This window comes from Meleagris gallopavo, chromosome 14 (genome assembly GCF_000146605.3).
Source record: "Meleagris gallopavo isolate NT-WF06-2002-E0010 breed Aviagen turkey brand Nicholas breeding stock chromosome 14, Turkey_5.1, whole genome shotgun sequence".
Classification (NCBI taxonomy): Eukaryota; Metazoa; Chordata; class Aves; order Galliformes; family Phasianidae; genus Meleagris; species Meleagris gallopavo.
Window position 1 is genome coordinate 14,613,894 of NC_015024.2, and position 22,977 is coordinate 14,636,870.

At 41.1% G+C, this 22,977-nt stretch overlaps 1 protein-coding gene across 3 annotated transcripts in view; it reads left to right on the top strand.

Moving 5' to 3' along the window:
• Window positions 1-22,977, top strand: part of TAFA1 (TAFA chemokine like family member 1) — a 294,039-nt gene that overhangs the window by 93,771 nt on the left and 177,291 nt on the right. The window contains exons 1-3 of one of the 3 annotated variants that reach the window (XM_010718703.3): window positions 2,100-2,771; window positions 4,795-4,915; window positions 14,534-14,569. In XM_010718703.3, coding sequence (XP_010717005.1) covers window positions 4,798-4,915; window positions 14,534-14,569 — 154 coding nt within the window. In that variant the 5' untranslated portion in view covers window positions 2,100-2,771; window positions 4,795-4,797. Of the gene's footprint in view, window positions 1-2,099; window positions 2,772-4,794; window positions 4,916-14,533; window positions 14,570-22,977 lie in introns of those variants that run through there. The other 2 variants (XM_031555616.1, XM_010718704.3) reach the window with 2 other exon arrangements.

A 22,977-nucleotide genomic window follows, 5' to 3' on the forward strand; every position in this document is an offset into this window, starting at 1 on the left:
GCAACCCAGGCGCTGGTCTCCTCACTGCAGATCCTGGGTCCATCCTATTGCAGTGCTGGATGGAGCTGCCATTGTACTGGATGGATGCAGCCTTTTGTCGCCTCTTCCTTCTAGAAAGGAGTTTCTTTCAGCCTTCCTCTGTTATGACAAAGGATTTTGAAATGTGCAGACTGTTGACTCCTATCTTATTTTCCTTCATGTTTTCTGTTTCTGGCCTTGTCAGTGTTAGCATCTCCAAATTCAATACGCTATCCCGTGGGTGCTTGTAAAGAAGCATCCCCTTCCTGTCAAAGTCAGTGATGCTTGATGCAAGGAGGCAAAAGTAAAGGCCCAAGGTGTCAGGTGAAGAAGACTGTGCCCAGCTGAAGACAGAATAAGAGAAGCTTTTTCATGTCTTACTGGTCCACTGAAAGTTAAAACTGGCAGCAAGGACACCAAAACAGGTGTGAGGATGCTACTGCAAGATTTGCCAAGGCTGCCTCTGTTCCCAGCTAATGCTGGAAGCCAGGGCAGGGAAGAGACTGTGCAGCCTGTTTAATATTCTCTTCTGTTCCTCTGATCTCCCTCCTACCCCACGAAAGCAACATGTCCCATGTTTCTGCAGAGCTTGTCCTGAGCAATAGCAGCATCTGTCAGGGGTTATGGTGGCATTAGCCTCGTGGTGCTGGGAGTTAGCAGTGCCTGGCAGAGTGACAGTTCTGCTGTACCTTATGTAAATCTGTATCTTGCATAAATCTGTCTCTGCCTCCTCTGCCAAGGTATGTGGTCACAATTTGTCTGTTTCCTTCTGCTGTCCAGGGGGCTTTTTGCTTTCCTAGAAGATCTTCTTGAGGCCCCACTCCTGCCTCTTGCCTCATACCTCCCCACTCTATACCCTTCATCACCTTTCCAAGAGGGAATGCATCTTGTTAAACAGGTGCTATTTTAAAATAAACTCCCATCACCTGCCCCTCAGGTACTGCAGAAATCTTCCATCTTCCTGTAGAAAGAGGGAAGGTATTGAGCCTCCCTGTGGCTTTAGCAGCAAACCAGGACTGCTGCAACCACCAGCTCTCTGCCCATCACCTCCTGCTGTGGACTGGCCCAGGTTGGTTCTCCAGACGTCAGCAATCAATGTGCCTTGGTTGCTTCTCTTAGCAGCAGCTTTTGGAAATATCTAGACCATTCTGAAACCAGAATGTAACAGCAACTGCTCCAGATCTTGGCCTTCTTCCAGAATTGAAGGAAATTCTTGGGGAAGATGAGAAAATGTTTATTGAGGAGAATACAGTGTGCCCAACCAAACCAGAGTCATATTTCCACACAAAGTACCAGAAAGAATCCCTGATCTCTTGAAAGCATCTCTGGCCACTATAGGGCTTGCCCAAAGTGACTTACCAGGAGTTTTGTGGCACTGGCAGCCTGGAGTGTTTCCCTCCTGTGTCACTTCATCCCACGCCACCGTTGCTTTATTGTGGCAAAGCTGTAATGAAGAGCTGCTCTGAGCACTGTGCTGGAGACCTGTGTAAAGGAGTGCTGGTGAGGCCAAACTCTCAATGCTTATTCCCTAATGAGACAGGGGCTCCAGGGGAACGTGTGCACCACCAGGTAAACTTGTCACACCTCTCAGCAAGCGTCTCCACGGAGACACTTGTCCTTGGTGCACAGAGTGAGGTGCTTGAGAAGAAAGGCACTTATTGCTGTTACTTGCTATTGTTGGTGTCAGGAGCGGGTAAGCAGTGAAGGTAGAAAGCTTTTCTACAATAGGTTAAGTTGGAGGGAAAAAAAAAAAACAATATTGTATTACAGTGTGCACACAGAGCTCTTAAAATGGAAGTTTGTTCTGTCTCCTTGCTTTCCTCCTTTTGTAGACAGGCTTGAGAGGTATAAAGCTGAGTGAACGGCATTGAGGATGTAGAGTGCCTCTTTAAGAAATAATTACACATGGTACAAGAAGGAGAGGAAACCGCCGTTCCTGTAAATGGCTGCTTCAGATGTGGACAATAAATAAGTGCAACAAATAATTGTCACAAAAAAACAGCTCCATCAAAGCAAGGCTCCTTCCTATTGTCTGCGAGGTACAGGGGCAGTGCTGGAAAGAAAACTTCCCCCCCCTCCCCACCCCCTACTTACAGCGAGGTGTAGCAAAGCCCTGCGAGCGTGCAGAGCTCACACGCGTGTGTCAGAGGAGTGGCTGCCTCAGGGCTGTGACGCTGTCACCAACAAGTGTGGGGGGACGCCTGGGGACAGCGCAGCCCCGGCGTTGTGCTGGGCGATCTGGAGCTGTGTCACTTTAAGGCATGTGATACTTTCCTGAGCAGGGATGCACTGAAATAGGCTCCGGTACTTCCAGCATCCTGTAGCAGTGTACGTACAGCTGCCCGGCTCTGCACTGCCTGCGCTGGAGTGAAGCTGCTCCGTCTCTAAATGCAAACTGCTCCTCGTCTTTAAGTAGCCTGGAAGCTGCAGATTGTCTCAAGATCGCTTCAAAGGTCTCATCAAGCAGAAGGTGATGCTAGGAGATGATTTAAAGGTGAAAATGAGAAGGTTTCCACCCCTCAAAGCTCGGCCACTTTTCTGACGGCAGTGCCTGAAAGCTCAGATGTCGTCTTTACTCTGGGAACAGGATTTGTAACAAGAGATTTTTTTTTCTTTTCCCTCGTAATCCTGATAAAGAAGATTATTGGGAAGCTATTAGAAATCCCTTATTGTGGTGCAGATGGATTTTAAAAAGTGTTAGACCTTTCCAATGAACACTAATAGAGTGCTCTGCTCTTGGCTGGATTACTCAGGTAAGGAGCTTCTTTAGGATTTAGGATTCAGAAAGCAGATCTGGAACTCATCAGATAATAACAGGAGGAATACTTGCTGCTGTGTTAATAATGAGGAGATGATCTGTGCATAGAGCTGTGTGTATGATAAGTGCTGACGAATGAGAGTAAGAAAAAAGGTTTATAGGAAATGCTGGGGCTTCAGCAAAGGTAGTTTATAGTAGAAGAGTTTGGTAAAGGTTTGAAAAATGTAGAGGTGGAAAGCACTAAAAAAGAGAGTGGGTTAAGGAAGTCTGCTGTCCATGTGGTTTGGAACATGATTTCTGAAGGCTGACGTGAGCATTTAGCAGACTGTGGAAGTTTGGCTTTGCTTTGTTTTCTGTCCAGGATTTCAAAAGTTCGGTTTAAATAACCCGAATGCCTGAAATGTTCCTGTGTGCATCCCTGTGACCTCTCCCTCATGTAAAAAGCATGGGAGCACCAAATGTGACATAAAGGCATTAATTCCTGCAGGCATGGGGAGCCTGCTGGGAGCTCCCTGAGCTCGGGGGACAGAATGTTTTGCAAGGGAAGTGGGTCTGAGGAGAAGAGCAGAGTTCACTGTATGCTGGAAGTAAATTGTCAGCAATGGAACCAATTATATGCTGAGTAGTGCTCCAGATACTCTGAACAGGGGAAGGAAGAGTCTCATGCTGATCCAAACAATGTTTTGCTGTTTGCTATTAATTAGATTTGCCAGTTTATGTGGCTCTCTCCTGACAGTTAGTCTTAAAGCTATCCAGAGGCTATGTCTACTCCTTTAAAATGTGGGGGAAAATAATTTTTCTTGCGTGTATTTCATAGATGCTGAGTTTCTCTTTTCATGCTGCTGATTTTCCTGCTGCAGAACCCCGATAGAACGCACAGAATTCTTACTTTCACCTTTATTTATAAAGGCACAATTTTTCCATGCGAGAGATTTAATCTCTAAGCCTTTCTTCCCCTGTGAAAACGATGTTCAGCTGATTGGATTATTAGACAGAAAATGGCATCATGTCATTGGCTGAATAAGGAGAGTGCCTCAAGTTTGATTAATTTAGCAATATGAAATGCAGCAGAAGGTGTTGTTAAGGGAACTGGACGATGTGTAGCGTAGCTGAGCCTTGCAAGCCTCCAGATCCTTGCAGGCATTGGGAAAGAGCTGAAGTTGAAAAGTCAGACGAAAATTCAGGCAGCTAGTACAATAGTGAATACCAGGATGGAAATGCTTGATTGCCTGTTCTGGATGCCCAAGTAATATCAGTGCTGGGAGACAGAAACAAAGTGCTCTTTGCCTTTCCTGTAAGAGTTTCTGTAGAATTTTGACTACAACCTGCCTTGTGAAAAAGAGCAAAGCTTTTACAGAGAATGTATGAAATGCAGGATACAGCCAGACTGGTCCCTGTGCACACGCAGGTCAAACAAAAGAAAGCTGGTTGTACTTGAGCGTTAGAGGATAATTCTGAGAAACTGTTACTTTCTTTAGCAGACAGCATCATAATTAAAAATTAATGCTTGCAAAAGTCAAAAACAATAATCTGTTACTTTCTAGGTAAGAATGAACCTCCCAGTCTTCAGGGTGGAACCTTGTTGAAATGCCTTGATGCCAGATAATATCGCATGCCTATCTATTAGGCATTAATATTAGTTTTGATGTTGTCTGGATATCAGTGTTTTTAGCTGATTTTTCCCCACAACTGTAAATTAGGTGTTGGATCAGTGTGGGTAAAATTTCCCAGCCTTATCGTTGTGTTTTTTTCCCCTGATCCTCAGATCATTACAGTTTCATTTTTGTCACTGAATTATTAAAGTTCTCCTGGCTCCTGCATAGTGTTACAGCAACTGTCCTTTTTTGGACATGACCTTTGTTGTATGACAATTGCATCCTGCAGGGGGGGAAATAGGCAGGCAACAAAAGATTTTGAACGAAAGAAGTAGAAAAGTAACAATGCTGTTGTAATGGAAGCTGACTATTCTATGTGCTGCAAGGCAATGGATAATAATGTCTGTCTAATATTTTGTTTAGAGAATGGCAGTGGTCTCTGCAATGTCCTGGGTCCTGTATTTGTGGATAAGTGCCTGTGCAATGCTGCTCTGTCAGGGATCCCTCCATCACACTTTCCAGCAGCATCACCTGCACAGACCAGGTAGGACTGACAGCATTCCGCAGCTGATCCAAGATTGCAGGCTATCTGCCATGCTCGTGTCTATCTTAATGAATGACTGAATAATCATAAAAACCCATTTTGTCATTTAACTTTTCTAGGTTGACTGCCTTTATGTTACAGAGCATGAATTTTTTTTTTTGGTCAAACGTGTGTTGCACTTTGCCAATCTGATGTTAGAATATTTATTTTAAATGCTGTTTTCTAACAACTTCCCAACATGGGAATCTCCTTTTGGATAACAGTGTAGTCTCTATTCTTATTTCTATCTCCTTCCATTCTCATGCAGCTCTGAAGTGAGCGTACAACTCAAAAAGACATTGTGACAGCAGTTTGGGGTAACTTTGTTTGCAGTATTGAACCCAAACAGGACAAGGTTTTGCTATTTGGAATGCTGGTACCCCATCTCCTCAGTCTTTATTGCTCATCAGGGGTTGGGAGTTTGCCTCAGTGTAACTGAGAATAGAGCTTTTCTAAGAAAATTTCTCTCTCAAAATCGATGGGGATGTGGCTATGTGGCTCAGAAGAGAGTTTGGGCTTGTCTTCCCATGGAGTTAAACACGTGTAAGGTTGGAGGTAATCCCACAGGTCTGCGATGAAGAGCTCAGACACACTTACCACTGTGATCCGCAGAGGCTGCACATTAGTTTTATTGCTACTTTTTTTTTTATTGGTAGAAATTGATTGTTAATTTTTCAACTGTTAGTTGTGTTTTGAAGAGAATGAGCCATGTTTAAAAACTGAGGAGTTGGCATATTCTAGAGCAGCGTTATCATCTTGTTGAATTTAGATGGGCTCAGAGTAGTGTATTACTAATCCAGATCCACAGAAAGAAGGGAGAGGTTTTAAGAGCTTAAGAAATTGAAGATGGCAAATGTTAACTTGCAATGATTCATCATTTAATATTTAATAAAGAAAACTTAGATTTTTTTTAAAAAAATCTTTCTTAATCTAATGACCTACCTTCAAAGAGAGCATGTCTTGAACTGCAGATTTTTAGCAACCCAAAGTTTTCCTGGCTATTTCCCTTGTGTAAAAGTCGTAGATCTTCTTTCTTGGCATAGTCCAGTTTGCTTGTAATAAAATATGCATAGTACAGAAGAACAGATGTAAGTCTTCGATAGATCAGTTCTGACTAGCTACTAGTTAATCTAATACCACCATCTTTACCAGCTGCCACTGGAAGTCTGAGTCTTTGAAGTCTGAGTGGCACTTACAGAGAAATGATGGAAATATTTGTTATGACTCAATTGTGAGTATTACTCCTGGTTATTTGAATCTGTCCTCCAGTGAAGGCAATGAGAAAAAAGGGTGCAGCTAAGCAGATAGGTAGAAGGAAAATGTAATCTTGTTTTGCAAAATTGGTTGAAACAAAGTGACATTATGAGAAAGAATGAGCTGGACAGATTCAGAACTCTGCAACATTTGCCTAAGCTTGAAAAATCGCCTCCTTTATGAGGCAAGAACAGTGAGATACTGAGCGCATACCAAGTGTTGGGGAAATGCGAAATATGACAAAATCTTTCACTCAGAGATGAGATACAGATGGAGTGAAGGTTTTACAGCTGCCTCATCACCTACTTAGAAACAGCCCAGCTTTCCCTCTTGCGAGCCTTTCTCAGGCAGCATCTCCGCACCCTACGTGAACAAGATTGATGGTGTTCCGATCCCAGGCAGCCAATTTCAGTCTCTCAAGAAATAATCCACTACATTGACAGATGAGTGGAATTTGACGTGATGTTCACCTCTGATTCGGACTTTGTGGCACCTGGGAAGTAGCAGCAAGCAGGCATCCTTTAGGGAAACTGTTCCAGATTTTTGGGCAATTTCCGCTGTCACAATAGAAAATCAAGGGAGTGTTTTTAAAAGGCAGTGAATTTGCAGTCCACCAACTGAACGGAAAAGGTTGTATGTAAAAGGGATGAAATATGTTAATTAGCAAACGGAGTGATTTTAATGTATTCAACTGCAGTCCCTGAGCACCCCCTATTTTTCATATTTATAATATTAGGAATGCGTCATTTACTTTTAGTTAGTCACTGTGTAAGTAAGATTAAAATGTTCAGCTAAATAAAAGTGAGTAAAAAAATGGATGCAGATGAACCAATACGTAATTTCGGTAATTTAATATTTGGTACATGAAATTTCAACTTATTGAATCAGCAAATATAGCTGTAATCAATAGCGTGCTCAGCATACCTTTTCCTTCAGCTTGTGATCTTCCATAGATAATGAGAAGCTCTAAAACAAGAACGATTCGGAGCCGTTCAGCTCCATTGTGGGGTTACTTTGGTACAAGATGATGAAAAAGGTAAATTCCAGCCAGTCATGTGCTCCTCATACTTGATGAATAGAAGTCTCACTGAGCGCAAGAAGGTGCAGTTAAAAGATAAAATCCTCATGGAGTGGATTTAGCATAATAAACTTGAACTGAACTCAGTGGATTAAGCAGTGACTACACCTATCTGTAGTGCTGCTGTCAATTCCATTTTGAAACACTGGAAATCAAGGGCAATATAGTTTACAATCAGATATTTCTGATCTTTTCTATTCCCTTCCTGAAACTTTCTTAAGCAAGCATCTGAATGGATTGAAATAAATTTCTACACACAATGTGCAATCATAGAAGTTGAAATCTTCCTTTCAGTCTAGAATGCAGTTCTATAATTCAGGCCTTTATTCGGTTAGATGACTTGGCAGAAGGTACAAACCTGAAAACAAATGTGATAAACCATTTTACGTGACAGTGTTTGTAATTGACTGGAGCTGTATTTTCTGTGACATGTTGGCAGAAGGGCACAGGTAGTAAGAAGACAGTAAATATTGCTTGATGTTAAGATGGATTATTTTGTGTTGTCTGTACCTGTCCCTGAAAGTTTCAGTGCTGCTGTTAAGTACTTCAACTGATGGTGTTCCTTTTAGTTGAGACAAAAGAGAGGGGCAGGGTGGGTTTTTGGGTTTTTCCAGCAGAATCTGAGGATCTCACTTGGAGTAAACTAAATGAATACCTTTGCAGCGTGATTCCCCCTGGGTAATGCACACTGTTGTCTGCAGTGCTTTAATGAATATTTTTCATTTTTATGAAAACTGTTAGACAAAGGATGTATGAAAGCGTTCATGGGAAATACAACTTTGGGGGGGGGGGGAAAAAACCTTCATTTTTTAGAAGCATGTCATTTCTGTGTGATTTAATAAGAACAGGCAGTAATGAGAAGAATTCCACATTGGCCATTTTCGGCTGCAAGATGCAGACAGTTGTAGAGCTGTTGAATTGGCCTGAGGATTAGAGTGGACAGGTTGTGATTTGCAGAGTTAGCCAAGTGCCTGTGATAGTTCATTGATCATCTGATTGACAGTATTGACTCTGCCCCAGAGGCAGAGAGTAGATGCTGGCATTTGGCACGAAAACGAGATATTTAAAAAGCAAAGGGTCTCAGGTTTTTCCTAAATTAAAATAATAATTTAAAACCTGTATAGTGTGCAGTTCTTAGTGAATTTTCTGGCTTTGTTCCATAAATGAGGGATGTCCTGTACCCAGCGAGGACTGTTACCTGGCACTGAATCACAGTGGGTGACACTGGCCATGTGTTGCTTAAAAACAGAGGAAAGCACACTTGAGCCTGTAAGTTCATGCTACATATTAAGGATGCTGGGTTAGTCTTGCATACAGCATAAAGATGTGAAGCAGACACAGGCAGAAACATGCTTACTTTAGCAATGCTGACATTTGCAAATATGTTAATTAAAAATAAGTTTATTCCAAGGAAGAAGTCACAGAGTGAATCAAGGATAGCTAGAATCTATATCTACTAAATATAAAAATATCTTTATTGTGACAGTTCTTAATAATGTACCCATTAGAAATCATCTCAAGGAATTTCTATACCACATACTGTGAGGAGGAAAATCTGCACCAAAGCAATTCTGCACAAGTTAACAACCAACATCAACCTAAGTGTTCTGAGCATCTTCCTTAGGAGACAGCATTTTGCGGAATCTTTGAGTTTGTGATGGTAAGCAGAAAATCTTTGTTCTGATCTTGGCCTTTCCACTGTTTTTTATAGCCTAGTGAGGAAACTGCATATTTTCTCATTTCGAAAGACTACTATTTTCATATGCTCTAAATATGTGGCTATTCAGTTCAAAACAGCCTGGGAAGAATGTTGGTCTGAATCTCGTTCTCCAGCAAAGTGTAAATAGAATATTTTCTGCTTGCCAAATGAGATATGGAAGATGGATTTAACGGGGTTTTTGCTCTTAGTGTTGATAGAAGCAGATGTAGAACTAGGTAGTTAATGCATAGAAGTGTATGGTTTCTGTGAGAATTGTTTTCCATTAATCATATGGTGGGAATGCAAATTGTTGCCTTTATTATACAGTGTCCATAACGGCGTGCAGTGACTCCACCTGTGTGCAGTAGATCAGCTCGTGGATATGAAATTTGGCAACTGGTGCTTCATGCTGTGTTAAAGCTATCGGTTTGTTTCCTCCAATTAACATCTGATTCAGTTCTCATTTATGTCAGTAAATGCACTCAACGCTGTGTGTCTGTATACATCTTGCTTTGTTCAGAATCAGACAATCCCAAATACGCAGCTTGGTATCCCACAGGTGTTTGCTGGAATTCTTTCTCAATACTTTTCTGTTGTACACCTCTGGTCTTCACAATCTGTTCTAGAAAATGTGGAATTACCTTCTGCAATGTAAGGCAATTCTACCTGGAGGTACTGACTGCATTTCCTGGTCCCACACAATATATTTGGATATAAGTGGATAAACATGCTTGTGGTTTGTGCAGGCAGAGAACGGATGTAACGAAGCTCAGGCTGAGGTAGGGCTCCTGCCAGCATGATAACACTGAGTTGCCTGTAAATCTTGTGCAATGCACTTCTTGACAGCAGCAGGCTGTATTAGAGGTGTTGCAGTCTGATTTTTTGAGGAGTCAAACATCCAAATAAGAGAAACGTGGCTATAGGGGGTGTTTGCATCCAGAGACTTGGCTGTGTCTTTCCAGGGCCTCAGAACTGTTACTTTAATGGTCTTCTGTCCCTCAGATAGAGAGAGGGTCTGCAGCACTGCCACTGAGTATATGGCCCTTGATGGAAGGCGGATGGCAGGAGAGTGCCTCTCTCCTTCACCTGAGATGGGTGTATGGTTTGTCTGCAGGTGGAGGAAAGCTGTCACTGGTCAAGCTGCTCAGCTGCCTCATTACTTCTGATCCAGGGAGGCAACACGGGCTGTGGGGAGCAGGTGTTGCAGCTCGATGGGCTGTGAAGAACAGTGTGGCCAAGGCACACAGTGATGGGCACTGGATACCCACTGTGCACAGTGTGGCTCTACAAGCTGCTGTGAGCACTGCTGTCCTGTTGTGTGACAGCAGGAGCCCAGGGTGCCAACAGCGGTATTGTAAGAGCAGAGCTGACTCTTACAGGTGCAACTGATGCAATTTTTCTGTGCTCAGGTTTGGTACACCCTTCTCAAGTCCCCCCTCAAACTTCTCTATGGGAGGTCATGTGGGCAGTGGTGTGGCACATCCCTCTGCAGGGCTGGAGCTGCTGTGGGGGAGTAGGGGCACAAAAGCCCTTCTGAATGCAATGTCTTCCCCTTCTGGAGCTGCCCTGGGGCTCCATGAGTCACAGAGGGGACTTCTTGAAGCTCTGTGCTATTTGTAGCTTGCTATCACAGTTTTAAAGACCGTGAGAATTCATACTGTGGTGGTTGAGCTCTAAGGAAAAGTTGGCACCTACAAATATAACCCCCAAAGGCAATACAGTTTGCTCTGCACAGAAGTGTTTCTGCTGATAACATCAGAAGCCTGCCTTTAATGATTAGCCTACTTAAATCCAAGACTCATTTATATTTTAAAAGGCAATATCCAAGTGCATTTCCCCATAAGATAAGCGTCTCTTCTCCCATTAAATTTCATATTGTTTTATCCTATCCCTCTTACAATCTTTGGATTTCTTTGCATGTTCTCTTTTCTGCGCTGCTGTGAAATCAACATTTGCTGTGAGCAAGATCTATTTTCCTGATGGGATTCAGCATTTCTGCCATTTCCAGATGCTCTGTATAGAAGAGCTCACTCCAGCTGGACTTATTTTTTGCATGGTAGCAGTGCTGGAGACTTTTTTCATTTGCTCTAGGTAGGCACTGTTAAGACTGCAGCACGGTTGGACTCCAAATTTATTAGACTCAGTCAATGATGCACAATGGAGAATTGGGAGTGTAAATTAAGCTGAATGAAGTTACAAAGCCCCATCTATGTATTTGTGACTCATATTTCTATGCTCTATTTAGAAGATTATCTGACATCTCTCTCTCTCACCTTCTGTATTCCTTTCAGAACAGGAGTCTTCCTCTTTTCCTTTGCATTCAGTGAAGAAACCAGTCTTGCTGTCCTTGGAAGGTCACTTCTCCAGTGATAATTGTTCATAGTTCATAGTATTCCATAGTAATCTTTCTTTTCCTTTGTTAGGGTGGGGGAAAAAAAACAAACAAAGCCAAAAACTAGATGTGCTTGGGAAGTGAGTTGGTGGCACAAAGGAAGGACCTTGCTAGTGTTTTGGTTGATATGAATAAATCAGGATTTTAAGAATCAACTCCTAAATGCTTGCTGTGATCCCAGCATCTTACATTCCTTACACTCCAGTGGTAGACACCCACCTGCTCCTGATCATTTCTGGAATTCAGTGCACTGTTATGGCTTAATCAGTAAAGGTTCTGCACTGCCCAAGGAGCAGTGTTCTTCTAAGGCCTGGAACTCAGTTATCCCTTCAGAATCATCAAGTGAAGCAGGACATAATTTCTTCAGTTATTTTCTCATTGTGATGTCTTGACTTTGAGCCTGGGAGAAGACAGATCTACACCAGCAGTTCCCACTGAAGGTCATGCAGGCTGAACTTTTTATAGAAATCAAGTCTTAATATTTTTCATACAAGCTGTAGGCAGTGTATGGGGTTGTATGTTATGCAATAGGCAGTTAAAACACAGATTGAATGGTAAGCCTTGCTTCTTTGTTTTTAGGAGAGCTGCTGGTTCCAGTAAAAAAATATGCATTTAATCTGTCGTTTGATGTGATCCAACACTCCTGTTGGATCAATACTTCAGATTCTGTAGGTGACAAATCAAGAGCTTTCACTCTGAATCTACTAGATACAATGAGTTCAAATCTCTCTTGTAGTTAACTTACAAGTGAGTGAAAGCCATACAGATGGACGTCTTGATTGGGAAACACTTCAGATCACACATGCGCTGCTTTGTTGGAAAGTGAGGAACTACGCCTTACAAGTTCTGGTGCACAGTTGATAAAACTTTTTTTTTTTTTTTCCAGTGTCCTCATTAATGCTATTAAAAATGCCACTAAGTATTTTTGTCAAGCAAAGCTTCAGTGTAATTTTACGGTATTGTTAGGGATTTATTAATTATAATCTTTTCTCCTGGAGTCTATTTATTTGATCATGACATTAATTGGCTGCCAAAACAAACGAGAGTTAATTGTCTTTAATTAAGTGTTTGGGAGCAAGCAAGAATGGTTTATTTGGAAAATCAGTTTCATTGATTAGTATGTTTATTTTTTAATAGGACACGAATAAATGAAGGGAACTTACTGTTTAGCACCTTTTTCCCCTAAATACAGAAGAGAAATCATCAGTAACAGCTATGTCTTCAGACAGATTCAATACCAAAGCAAACTCAAAGAATTTCTCATGTGTTCCAGATGATACCACTCTTGTATTAGTATGCAGAATCACTGAGCATAAAGGAGGACTTCTGTTGCCAGAAATTGCTCTCTTTTTTTTTCTTTTTTTCCTTAAATCAGCTTTCTCAGTCTGCTGTTGCAATAGAGACCAGTAGTATTGGTCTTAACTAAAATCTTGCTTAAATCTATAACCCAGTAGGTCTATGCTAAAGCTCTTCACTGTGACTGTCATCAACTCATGAAGAACTTTCTGGCTGCTTCTATGGGATGCTTTTAACTTTGAGTGGTCTGTCAGCAAAAAGGGCACCATTGTGCATGAAAATGAGAACTGAAGAGATGAGTTGAAGATAACAGAGGTCTACAAATGAGTTTGTAATTGGTTTCAGTGTGTCAGTGCATGATTTGACAGAGAATGATTGCATCTAAGCCAGCTTCCACATCTGTAGTATAATTATTTCTGTAGTAATATCGTATTTTTGTGAGGCTTTAATGACCTGGGGAAAAAAGCTGCATTTTAGAAACTGGCTTTCCATGGCTGAATCTTCAACCCTTTCTCTGCAAATTCGGCTGCCCAGGTGGTGTTTATCTTAACTTTTTTTTGAGTTTCTCCAAAAATATGCAACTCCTTTGGTTTTAATTTAGCTTCTCTTGGTATTTCTATTATCTTTCTAGTTGGCAGGCAAGAAAATCCAATGTGCATCAAATGAAACCATTTGTCATGGATTAATGCATGCAAATGCCTCGATGACAGCAATAGACAAAAGCCTGAGAGTGTCTGAATGCAACTTTGGAAGAGAAAATTAATGAGGCCCAAACACCACAGATAGCAGTCCCTAAATGAGTTGATTCAATGCCTAAGTGTAAGGCAACACTCTTTTTTTTTAATATTATGGAAATGAACAGAAATTGTGAGGTAACTTTAAGATGTTTGGTGTTCCCTACCTAATTGGAAAGGTGTCCATGGGGACCTCCTGGTTTTCCCAAGGCTACACAATAGCAGAATGCTTATGGCCTATTAATGCCCATCTGTACTTGCTGTGGTATGGGGCTCATGGTGAAGCAGACAAAGAAACCCTGTCAGTGATGCTCCACCTTGCACATCCCTGTTTGTCACAGCACGTGACACAGCAGCCAAGTAGGGCACTCCAGAGATGGCATTATTCTTCCTCGTTGTCTTGACTGGAAACTTTCTGCATTTCCTTTATCCCTGAGAATAAAGTAGTTGTTTAATGCTAGTGTTCCATTGATAACTGTCAACACATTCAATTCCATAAGTTATTAGATCTTCATCTCCTGCTTGTATTTGTTGCTTGAACTTCATTACAAGCCTACTCTAGAATCTGTAGAGTGCTAAATGTGGGCTTTACCAAGGTTTCTGCTAACAATGGTATGAGGAAGTGTTGGGGAATGCAGTTGTTGAAAAGGTGCCCTGACTGGGTGCAGGCTGTGAACAATGGGCACGTGGTGTCATCACCCTTAGGAGAGCACCAGGCAGAGAGGCTGTAACTCAGTGGAAGGACCTCGGTGTAGCCAGACCAGCTGCTGTTCTCTAAGTTTTTAACCACATTCATTCTCCACCCACCCCCTCAATTTATTCTCTTTCTAAATGTCTCCATTTGAATCGGTTTCTTTTATGTATGCTCTTAAGGCGTTCCTAAAAGGTTCTGTAAAACTCTTCAGAGCTGATGCACCTGGATGAGAGGTATAAGCAATAAAACAATGCTTGAATTCATCCCAATTAGAACAAGATATGTATTTATCAAATAGTCTCAACCATTTCTATTTGGGGAAAAAGATTTGATGTGAAAAATACTTTTTCATTTTCTGACATTGATACAGTTAACAAAATTTGGTATTTTCTAACACAGAAAAATATGATCTATAACTTTTTTCACCCACAGGAAAGACTCTTTCTGTGAATCAGATTTTCCGGTGGGGTAAGTTTCATATTTTGTTCCTGTTCCTACAGCAGACTATATACAAAGGAAATTTACTATTGCAGCAGTTTATGGCTTTTGTTTGTATTTTTCCTTCTGTGCGTGGACTTGTGTATTAGACCCTCATAGACCCTCATCCTTCACATCCCCTATTTTTTCCACTGTTTTGATGTTGTAGTAAAGTCAAGACACCTCGCTGAGGTCATGATAGAAATAAGCGTGTTGGTCAGGTTGGGTGAAGCAGGCTCTGGAAATCAACAAATGCTGGGGATAAAAATAGGCACAAATTAAAGGGAAAGGGATTTCTGTTTTCAATGTGAGTCATTTGATGGTTTCCCCCTGGTAAAAGAGTTCCTTGACTTTTTAGATTGGATTAGAATTAGCTTTGAGCTGCAGTGTTTCATGATGATGTGCTTTGTACGTGCAGTAGGGTATCAAGTGGTTTCTTTTTCAGTCATGCTCTTCTTCCAAGGCTCAGGTTGTGTAAGTCCCGCTTGAACTAAGTTCTTATGTAAATTGAATTATTTGCTTGTTCTTGTTTTGTTTTCTAATCTTTCAGAGAAATAAGAGAATCTATAGAGTCTAGAGATGGAAACAAACTACAAAGTAGTATCACAGTTATGCTGCAGTTCTTCTGATAAGGATTATGACTTTAGAGTGCTGCTCCCTGCTTCTGAGGGGCTGTGCACTTTAACAGGTGAGAAGGGATAATCCCTTCGTCCTGGCAGAATCTATGAATCAAAGTCTGTTCGGAATTTCATTTCAACTCTATATGAATTTTCCTGCTTTCAAATTTAAATAGAACAAAATTGTTTTCTCTGTTTAGGTACTAACTATGTAGCGCACTTTTATTAAAGTTTTGGAGGTCCTTTTGTAAGCTGTATCCTCCCTGCTTTTAAAGAAGGGCTTTAATATCTGTGTTTCACATCAGAACCAAGTATATGAACAAAATTCTTATGTACTATTGTTGGAAGAAAATCCATATGCTGACTGCACATGTACATCTCCAGAGCATCAATGTTTGCTGTGGAGAGAACACCCAAAGCAGCACCTGCTTTTGTTTGAGATATTTCTTTCCCTTCTTGTCCAACCACGAGACGACTGATCCCCATGTGCAGTACTTCCATAACATCTAGCATTGCATCACATGAGGATACTGGGAGATCTCCATCATGGATGTATTTTTGGTAGTGAGGCACTGTTATTCTGCTCCTTAAGCGAGCTTCTGGTAATGTCTGGTGGCTGCAAGAGAGTCTGTCCTCCCAGCTGGTACCCAAGGCAGGCACACTGAGCCTGGGCATCCTCAGCATGGCTTGGTGAGCAAGTGCAAGCATTGCTGTGAGCTCAGTGAGGATCATGGAGGTTTTTTGCTTCTTTTTTTCATGAAATCAAGTACTTTAGTGTAAGCCAACTTCACAGCAGCTTAAACTTTCATGGTGGTTAAGCTATAATCTATCTGACTGCCCCAGCTGTGAGGTGTAAAGAGCCTTCACGTTTGCTTACTCTAGCTCAACTGATAAACAAGTTGTAAAATGCAGTGGATTTTTTTCCTTGTGTTCCTGTTCTCAGCTGAAAAAGAGGCTCAGCACGTGCAGATGGACAGTGTTCTGTTGGCTTCCATGTGCAACTCTCCACTTTCTGCTTAACTGCTTCTTTCAGGAGATGAGTAGGCTGGGCTTGTCTTTGGACAAAAAGATTTGTTTTAAGTGTGTTTATCTCTCTCCATGGCTGTGCTTCCTACCAGAGTGCAATGCTTCCAATCTCCTGCAGGCAGTGTAACACTGATTCTGCATAACTTAGAGTGTATTTTTATAACACGTCTGACTTGCAAATCTTGTTAACTGCATGCTGTTATCTCAAAATGCTTGCAGGCTGGCTACAGCAGCATAAAAACCTGTGGCAAGATATATTAAAAAAAAAAAAAAGAAAAGAATCAGCCTATTTGCTGCAAATGAACTTTGCTCACTTGGTTGCTTCTAAAGACATGGATTGCTAGGAGTTGAGGCTTGAAGGGTCCTCCCCAAGAGAATGATTTCTACCTGGAAGATCACTCACAAAGGCTGGAGGTGTGGTGAGGACTGCTGTTGAATGCCTTTTTGACCAGCGTTAGATTTCCTGGAAGGGTTTTGTACTGTCATAGCAGGAATCCCACATCCCATCTCATGTTGGGTTGGTCTGGATCTTTTTGGGTTTGATTCCACTGGATCTTTTTTCTCTCGTACAGTGTGGCAGCCAAGCTCCAGCTGTTGGCTGCTACCTGGCTTGCAGAAGGTATCTAGAGGCTTCTGTTAGATCTTGAAAATCAAACTTGGACTTGATTTCATCTGTACTGCTGCATTAATGCAAAAGTAATTATTTTTAACATCTTGTGATTATGAGCTTCTGTGTGCATAAGGAATTGTAGCAGACTTTCATTTCTATTGTGACAATTGTTTATTTTCCTAGGCAGGAGGAATACACAGGGTAACTCTGCATTTTGCAAAGCAATATTTCCTTTGTGTGACTATAGCAGTGTAAATAATTGAATTTTTTCTATGTGACAGCCAAAGCAAGATATCAAATGCTGATTTGGCACAGTATTTATGTTCTGAAATTAGTTTAGAGCAATTTAATTGTTTTCCTTGCTAACTGGAAAAGAAAAAGAAAACAAAACCTGAAATAATTTGTCCGATTTCTAAACACTGAAAGAAAAGCAAAGAACAGCCAGATTAAATTACTTTTTTTATGGAAAAAGAGAAGTCTAGAGCAGAAGGTACTGCTTCTTTCCTTAAATTGTTTTGTATTGTATCTGATTCTAGATGCTCTTATTTTATTGGTTTCCTGCTCTTCTTTCTCTCAAGAAGGAGTGCTGTTGTCTTACAATACCAACTCAGCGTGAGGTGGGCATAGTTTCACATGTTCTGCTTCTGCACTGGGACATAAGGGTCTGAACTGTGGAAACTTAAGGGATGTTTAGATTGGATGTCAGGAGGAAGTTCTTCACAGAAAGGTGTAGTCAGGCATCAGAATCAGAACAGGCTGTTAAGGGTGGTGGTGGAACAGCCATCCCTGCAGGTATTTAGGAGATGTGTGGACATGGTGCTTAGGGACGTGGTTAGTTAGACTTGCATGAGGCTGATTGTTGGACTGATGACCTTAAGGGTCTTTTCCAGCCTGAATGATTCTATTCTGATTTTTTTTTTTCTTCTGCCTACTTTTGGAGGAGGCAAGAGCTGTGCCTTAGGGCCCTACTCCTGGCCTCTGCACTTCCAGTTAGAACAGAAGCAGGAGCCAGCAGGGAGTGAAGGCACAGCTTGGGAAGGTTGATGTCTGTGATGCCATTGCAGTGTTTAGCTGACTTCTGTCATCTCCAGACCTCTGCTAATTTAATGAGCTGGTTTCACTTGTCAGAGTGATGTAGTTATTTGTGTCTGAGATCAGTGCTCCTTCTTTACCAAATATACACCTGTAGCACTATTTGGTGTCCTTGAAGAAATGCAAACTGGATTCTTACTTTATTTTAAGAGGTGGTGCTTCTAGAGTTTTTATTTTCAGCTGAGGCTTTATATTAGAAATGTCTTTCTCTAAGTGATAGCATCGACTTTTGTCATTTTTACATAAACTCAACTTTGCTTTGCAAAGCACCACTGTTTTTCTTTTCAGGAGAATATATGATTATTTATCAGCACTGATGTTGTCTGTGCTATAATATTAATCACTGGATACAACAGTTATTTAAACTGTATCTACTTATTTCACAAACATTTCTTGGGGAATGAGTGGAGCGTTGTGTGAGACGTAAGTGTATTTTAGATAAGGACCTCTGCAGTAGTTTAGTTAGGGACCATGTGCCACCTTCAGTGGAATTCCTGATTTTTGTCAAGGAAAAATAATCCCAGTTTCATCAGGATCCAAATTTTGATAAATCTAAATGAAAAGATCTCCTCAGTGCCTTTGTCAAGAATGTCACCGCTAACGTGGTTAACGCTGTGGTTTGGACATATCTCTAAAAGCTGATTCAGACTGAGGGCTGGCATCTGTCTTCCACTGGGCTGTGGACTTTGTGTTTTTCATTTCCAAAGAAGAAAACCCACCCGTTCAGCACAAGTGGAGCCAGCACCTTGGCTGGGCAGCAGTACCTAGGGCAGCATTTCTGCAGCTGTATGGCTTTGGAACGATAACTGACTAGTTGTGCTCAATGTGTTTTTGTGCTGCTACCCAGATCAATGGCAAGACAATGTCAAATAGGAAATGTAGATTGGTTTCATAGGTAATTTGTTTGTTAGAAAACAAGAATGTCTGATTGTTTGTAAGCTGTTTTTTATCATTATGTATGACTTTACTTGTATTTTCACACCGCTCTTGTATCATGACAAATTGAGATTAAGCAACAAACAGCCCTTGAAATGTGTCCATCTTTTTTTTTTTTCCCTCCAATGATTTACCTAGGACGATACCTATAAATTATAGAGGATAGTGGATACTGTGAATGAGCAAATACTTTGTTTGCAATTCAGTTTTACAAAATATCTGTATGTGCAGAAGGTAGTGGTACCATCCTACTAAAACCCTACTTAACACATTCAGGACAGTAAGCCATAATGCAGAGGTGTAGATTCTTCATGTCTTCTTAGCATTTATGACATGAAAGTGTGAGTCTTTATGCTGGACTGCGTGTATTTATTTTCTTGTTGCTTTCTGTGGCATGTAAATGTCAAAAGAACAAAAATATGCATCTTGTAACAGGAAAAAGATGAGAAATTTCCATTTTGCTCTGGTGCTCTGAATACTTTGATATCTGTAACATAACTATTTTTCAGTAAACAACTGACCCAGTTTTGGATACCCTCTTCTCTCTGAAGTCTCTCTCCCTTCTCTAGCTGGATCTTGTGGAAAGATGCTGTAAGGGAAGAACTCTGACTTTGTTCTTGCGAAGCCTCCTTATTCAGGGCTATTCCAATCTCTTTTATTTTTAATTTTTTTACCTTTAAGCTCAGCTGTGTTTAAAGGTAAAAAAAAAAATTAGATATCAGTGCTCTCAAGGGCTGTGTTTTCTAAATGAAGCACTTAAAATCGTAAAGGATAAATGCATGAGGCATGGAGCAATATGAGTTGCCTTGCTTTTCTTCTCACTTCTCAACAAATACTTTTCTTATTAAATTTTGAGTTATGGTTCCTGTAAGAACTTGTAAAATATATATCAGTGCAATTGGAGAAAATGCCTAAAGTGTGCTATGGCTGTTTCTATCAATATTAGATATTTGGGTAAGTGCACTTTATGTTGTAAGTGGAAAGTAGTTGAGGTGTTCTAGTGCACGTACATATCCATACCTTAGCTATAAGCCAACTCACTTTCTGCTTTGTGCTCACTGCTATCACCTAGATTTCTTTTGTGGGTTTTTGGGGAGCTATACACATAATATACATATGGTAAGATCCAGAACCTCGAAACTATACAACCAATCCCCCTGGTGATCTGCTGCTCAATGACACCCAGGAGGGTGCAGTTGCCCAGCTGGTAGTCTTGTGTGCAACAGCATCACGAGGATGCTCAGGGCTCCTGGTGCATCTGCCCTGCACTGTGCTGTGTTTTGGTTGGTTTTTTTTTTGGTGCGGTGCAAAGATGTGCTATTCAGCAGCAAGTGAGGATTTGAGGTAGTAGCAGGTTTTCTTTACGGTAAGCTTGCCAAACATTTTGGTTTCATCACACTTCCTCTGGCAGTGATGAATGTATTAATTAGCATTTTTCTCATGTCGTTGTCTGTAGCCTGAAAATGTCAAACTGTGAGTACATTTGTAGATTAAACTATTAGTGCTTTTCCAGGAATTATATATAGATGTGTATTGCCAATAAATGAATAATATTAAATCATTATAGTTGGAGAACTATACATCTACTCTTGATTCATTTTTCCCCTGCCACCAAGGCGCACACAGAAAGTGCAGCGTCTCACCCAGCTGTCAGCATCTGAAGATGTGTTCTCATTTTGAAGTCTTTCATACAGGTATATAATGTGGGGGAGTGGAGGATATAAAGGTTCCATCAGTATGTGTTTCTGTAGCTTAATTTATGTTTATTATTTTTCTTGAGGAAGGGAACTTCCACACCTGTGAGGACAAAATGAGTTAGACTATAAAGCACTGTTTTTAATGGCAGCAATGAAAATGTTCAGTGATTTGGGATGTTAGAGCAAGTTTGCTGGGAAGGGACTTAGTAGGCCAGGAGAGGGTATTGTGATCAAAGTGCATAGTAAATTAATTTACCTCACATTCCTGCAATTTATCACGTAGATATCACCTCTGCACACGAACAGATATGAGTATGGATGCGATATTGCTCTAGTGCTTATATCTTATTCCAGAACTTAAATAATTTAACACTCCTGCTTTAACCTTATTGAAATATTAAAACCTTGAGATCCTTTAGATTTGCTTTTGTTACAACTGTAACATTACATTTTCATGTCATCGTGACACTGGTTCATAATTGCAGCCCAGACAGATCTTTGGCCATTTGGAGAGAAAGCAAAACTGGCTTTGACTGGTAAGCTCAGAGAAATTTCAGCATGAGCACAGATACACATTGTAGAAATGTGGGAATTACAGATTCATGGATATCAGGAGGCTTTCCTCAAAACTAATTTGCTTGCTTATCCTTGCAACTCACATTCTGACTTTGTCACTTCCCATCTATGTAACAGTTCACAGTGGGCTTTTTTTCCAAAGCTGCAGCAGTTACACATCACAATTAGATTTGACTGGGAAACAATTAAAAATAGCTGCTTTAAAGTATAATGAAAAGTCTGTCAGAGTTTTGATGGAGAGTGGAACAAATTAAAGATCCATGAATTGTTGTAGAAGGGGCTCTGGGTTGAAGGTGGTGCAGGAAAGCAGAGCATAGAAAAGGCAGAGTTAGGTCCTAACATGGGCTGTGGGGCTGAGTGCTGATCTGCTACATGTGGTCTGGGACAGTGCCCTGACAGGGCTGCTCTGGTCAGTCTATGCCTTAGGCTAAGAGCTGCCCTGACCCTCAGCAACTCCCTCCAAATCACTGCTGAACAGCTTCAATGCTGTTAGGTTTTAAATATTGCTACCTCAAAAATAATCCTAATAAAAAAATTTATTTTTATAGCTTAATTATTTTATAGCTTATAATTTATTTATTAGCATTAGTCACTGTGCTTAACTCAATTAAGCTGAGCTGATCCCCTCTGCTCATGGGGCTGGTAAGCCCAGCATCACAGAGGAGAGGGCTCACTCATCCTGCTGTCCCACATCCTCTTTGCAATCACTGCACAGCCATCAGCTTCTGGAGCTGGAATCCCTTCATTGCCTGCATTCTTCTAATTAAATACTTATCTCCAGGTCTTTTAAAAATTTCATAATTGGTGTATGTAGCTGGTTGTTTCCCCTAATGTCTGAAACCATTTTACGTACGACTTATCTGAATGTACAATCGGCTAAATTGATGCTAATTACCATTTGTGAGACTCCCATGAATTGTTCATTTTCTGAAGGGAGAGAAGTTCTCTTGACTGCTTTTTATGGGTAGAGGTCATGTATATCATTGTGCTAATCTTTTTTTGATTACTAAAACCTGCTGACTTGGATTTCTTCTTCCTAAAGTATGGGCACAGGGCCTTTACCTGCAGTGTGACAATACAGTACACACCAGGATGGCAGGGTCAATGTGCTAGAGTGATGCCAGATGAACAGTGCTTGTGGGAAGCAGTTCCAGGCTCTCCTGATGTGTGAGAAGGAGAATGATTCCAGGAGCCAAGATGGGGTGTGGGGGGAGAACAGCTGATGCTGTGAGGGTGGCAGTGCTTCTGAAAGCTGCTAAATGATGCAAACTTTGGAGCTCAGACTCCAAAACTGGCAAGGAAAAGGTGATGGAAGAAGTTGCTACTCCTGTAGAGAAGACAGAACTCCTTCCAAAACAGGCACTTGGCACTCAGTTGAGTTTTCATCGTAGTGTTACTCCATCAGCAAACATGGGTGCCAAGTAAGACTGCACTGATTCAATGGCTTTTTACAAGCCTTGCCCAAAAGTCTTAGGGGGCAGTGGAGAACTCTTTTCTGGGATTGTGTGTATGTGTGTGTGTATATATGTGTGTATATATATAAAAATGTGCATAGAACTTCTTACAAAGTGAGTTTTACTTGTTGCTCTTATGAAAGATTTCATATGAGCTAAGTGATCCGTCACAGAGAGGAGTGAATGGTTAATAGAGACTCGTGATCTTAACCACTACAAAATTAACCTCTTCCACTGAGGCAGAAAATCTGTATCAGGACAACCATTGCTCAGTGCCACGAGGGCGGCTGATACATAACTGTGTCTGCAGGCAGCAAAGAGGTGTCTGGCTAGTCAAGAACAGAAGGAAGAGGCAGCAGTTTTCTTCAATAAAGGAGGCTGAAATATTGTG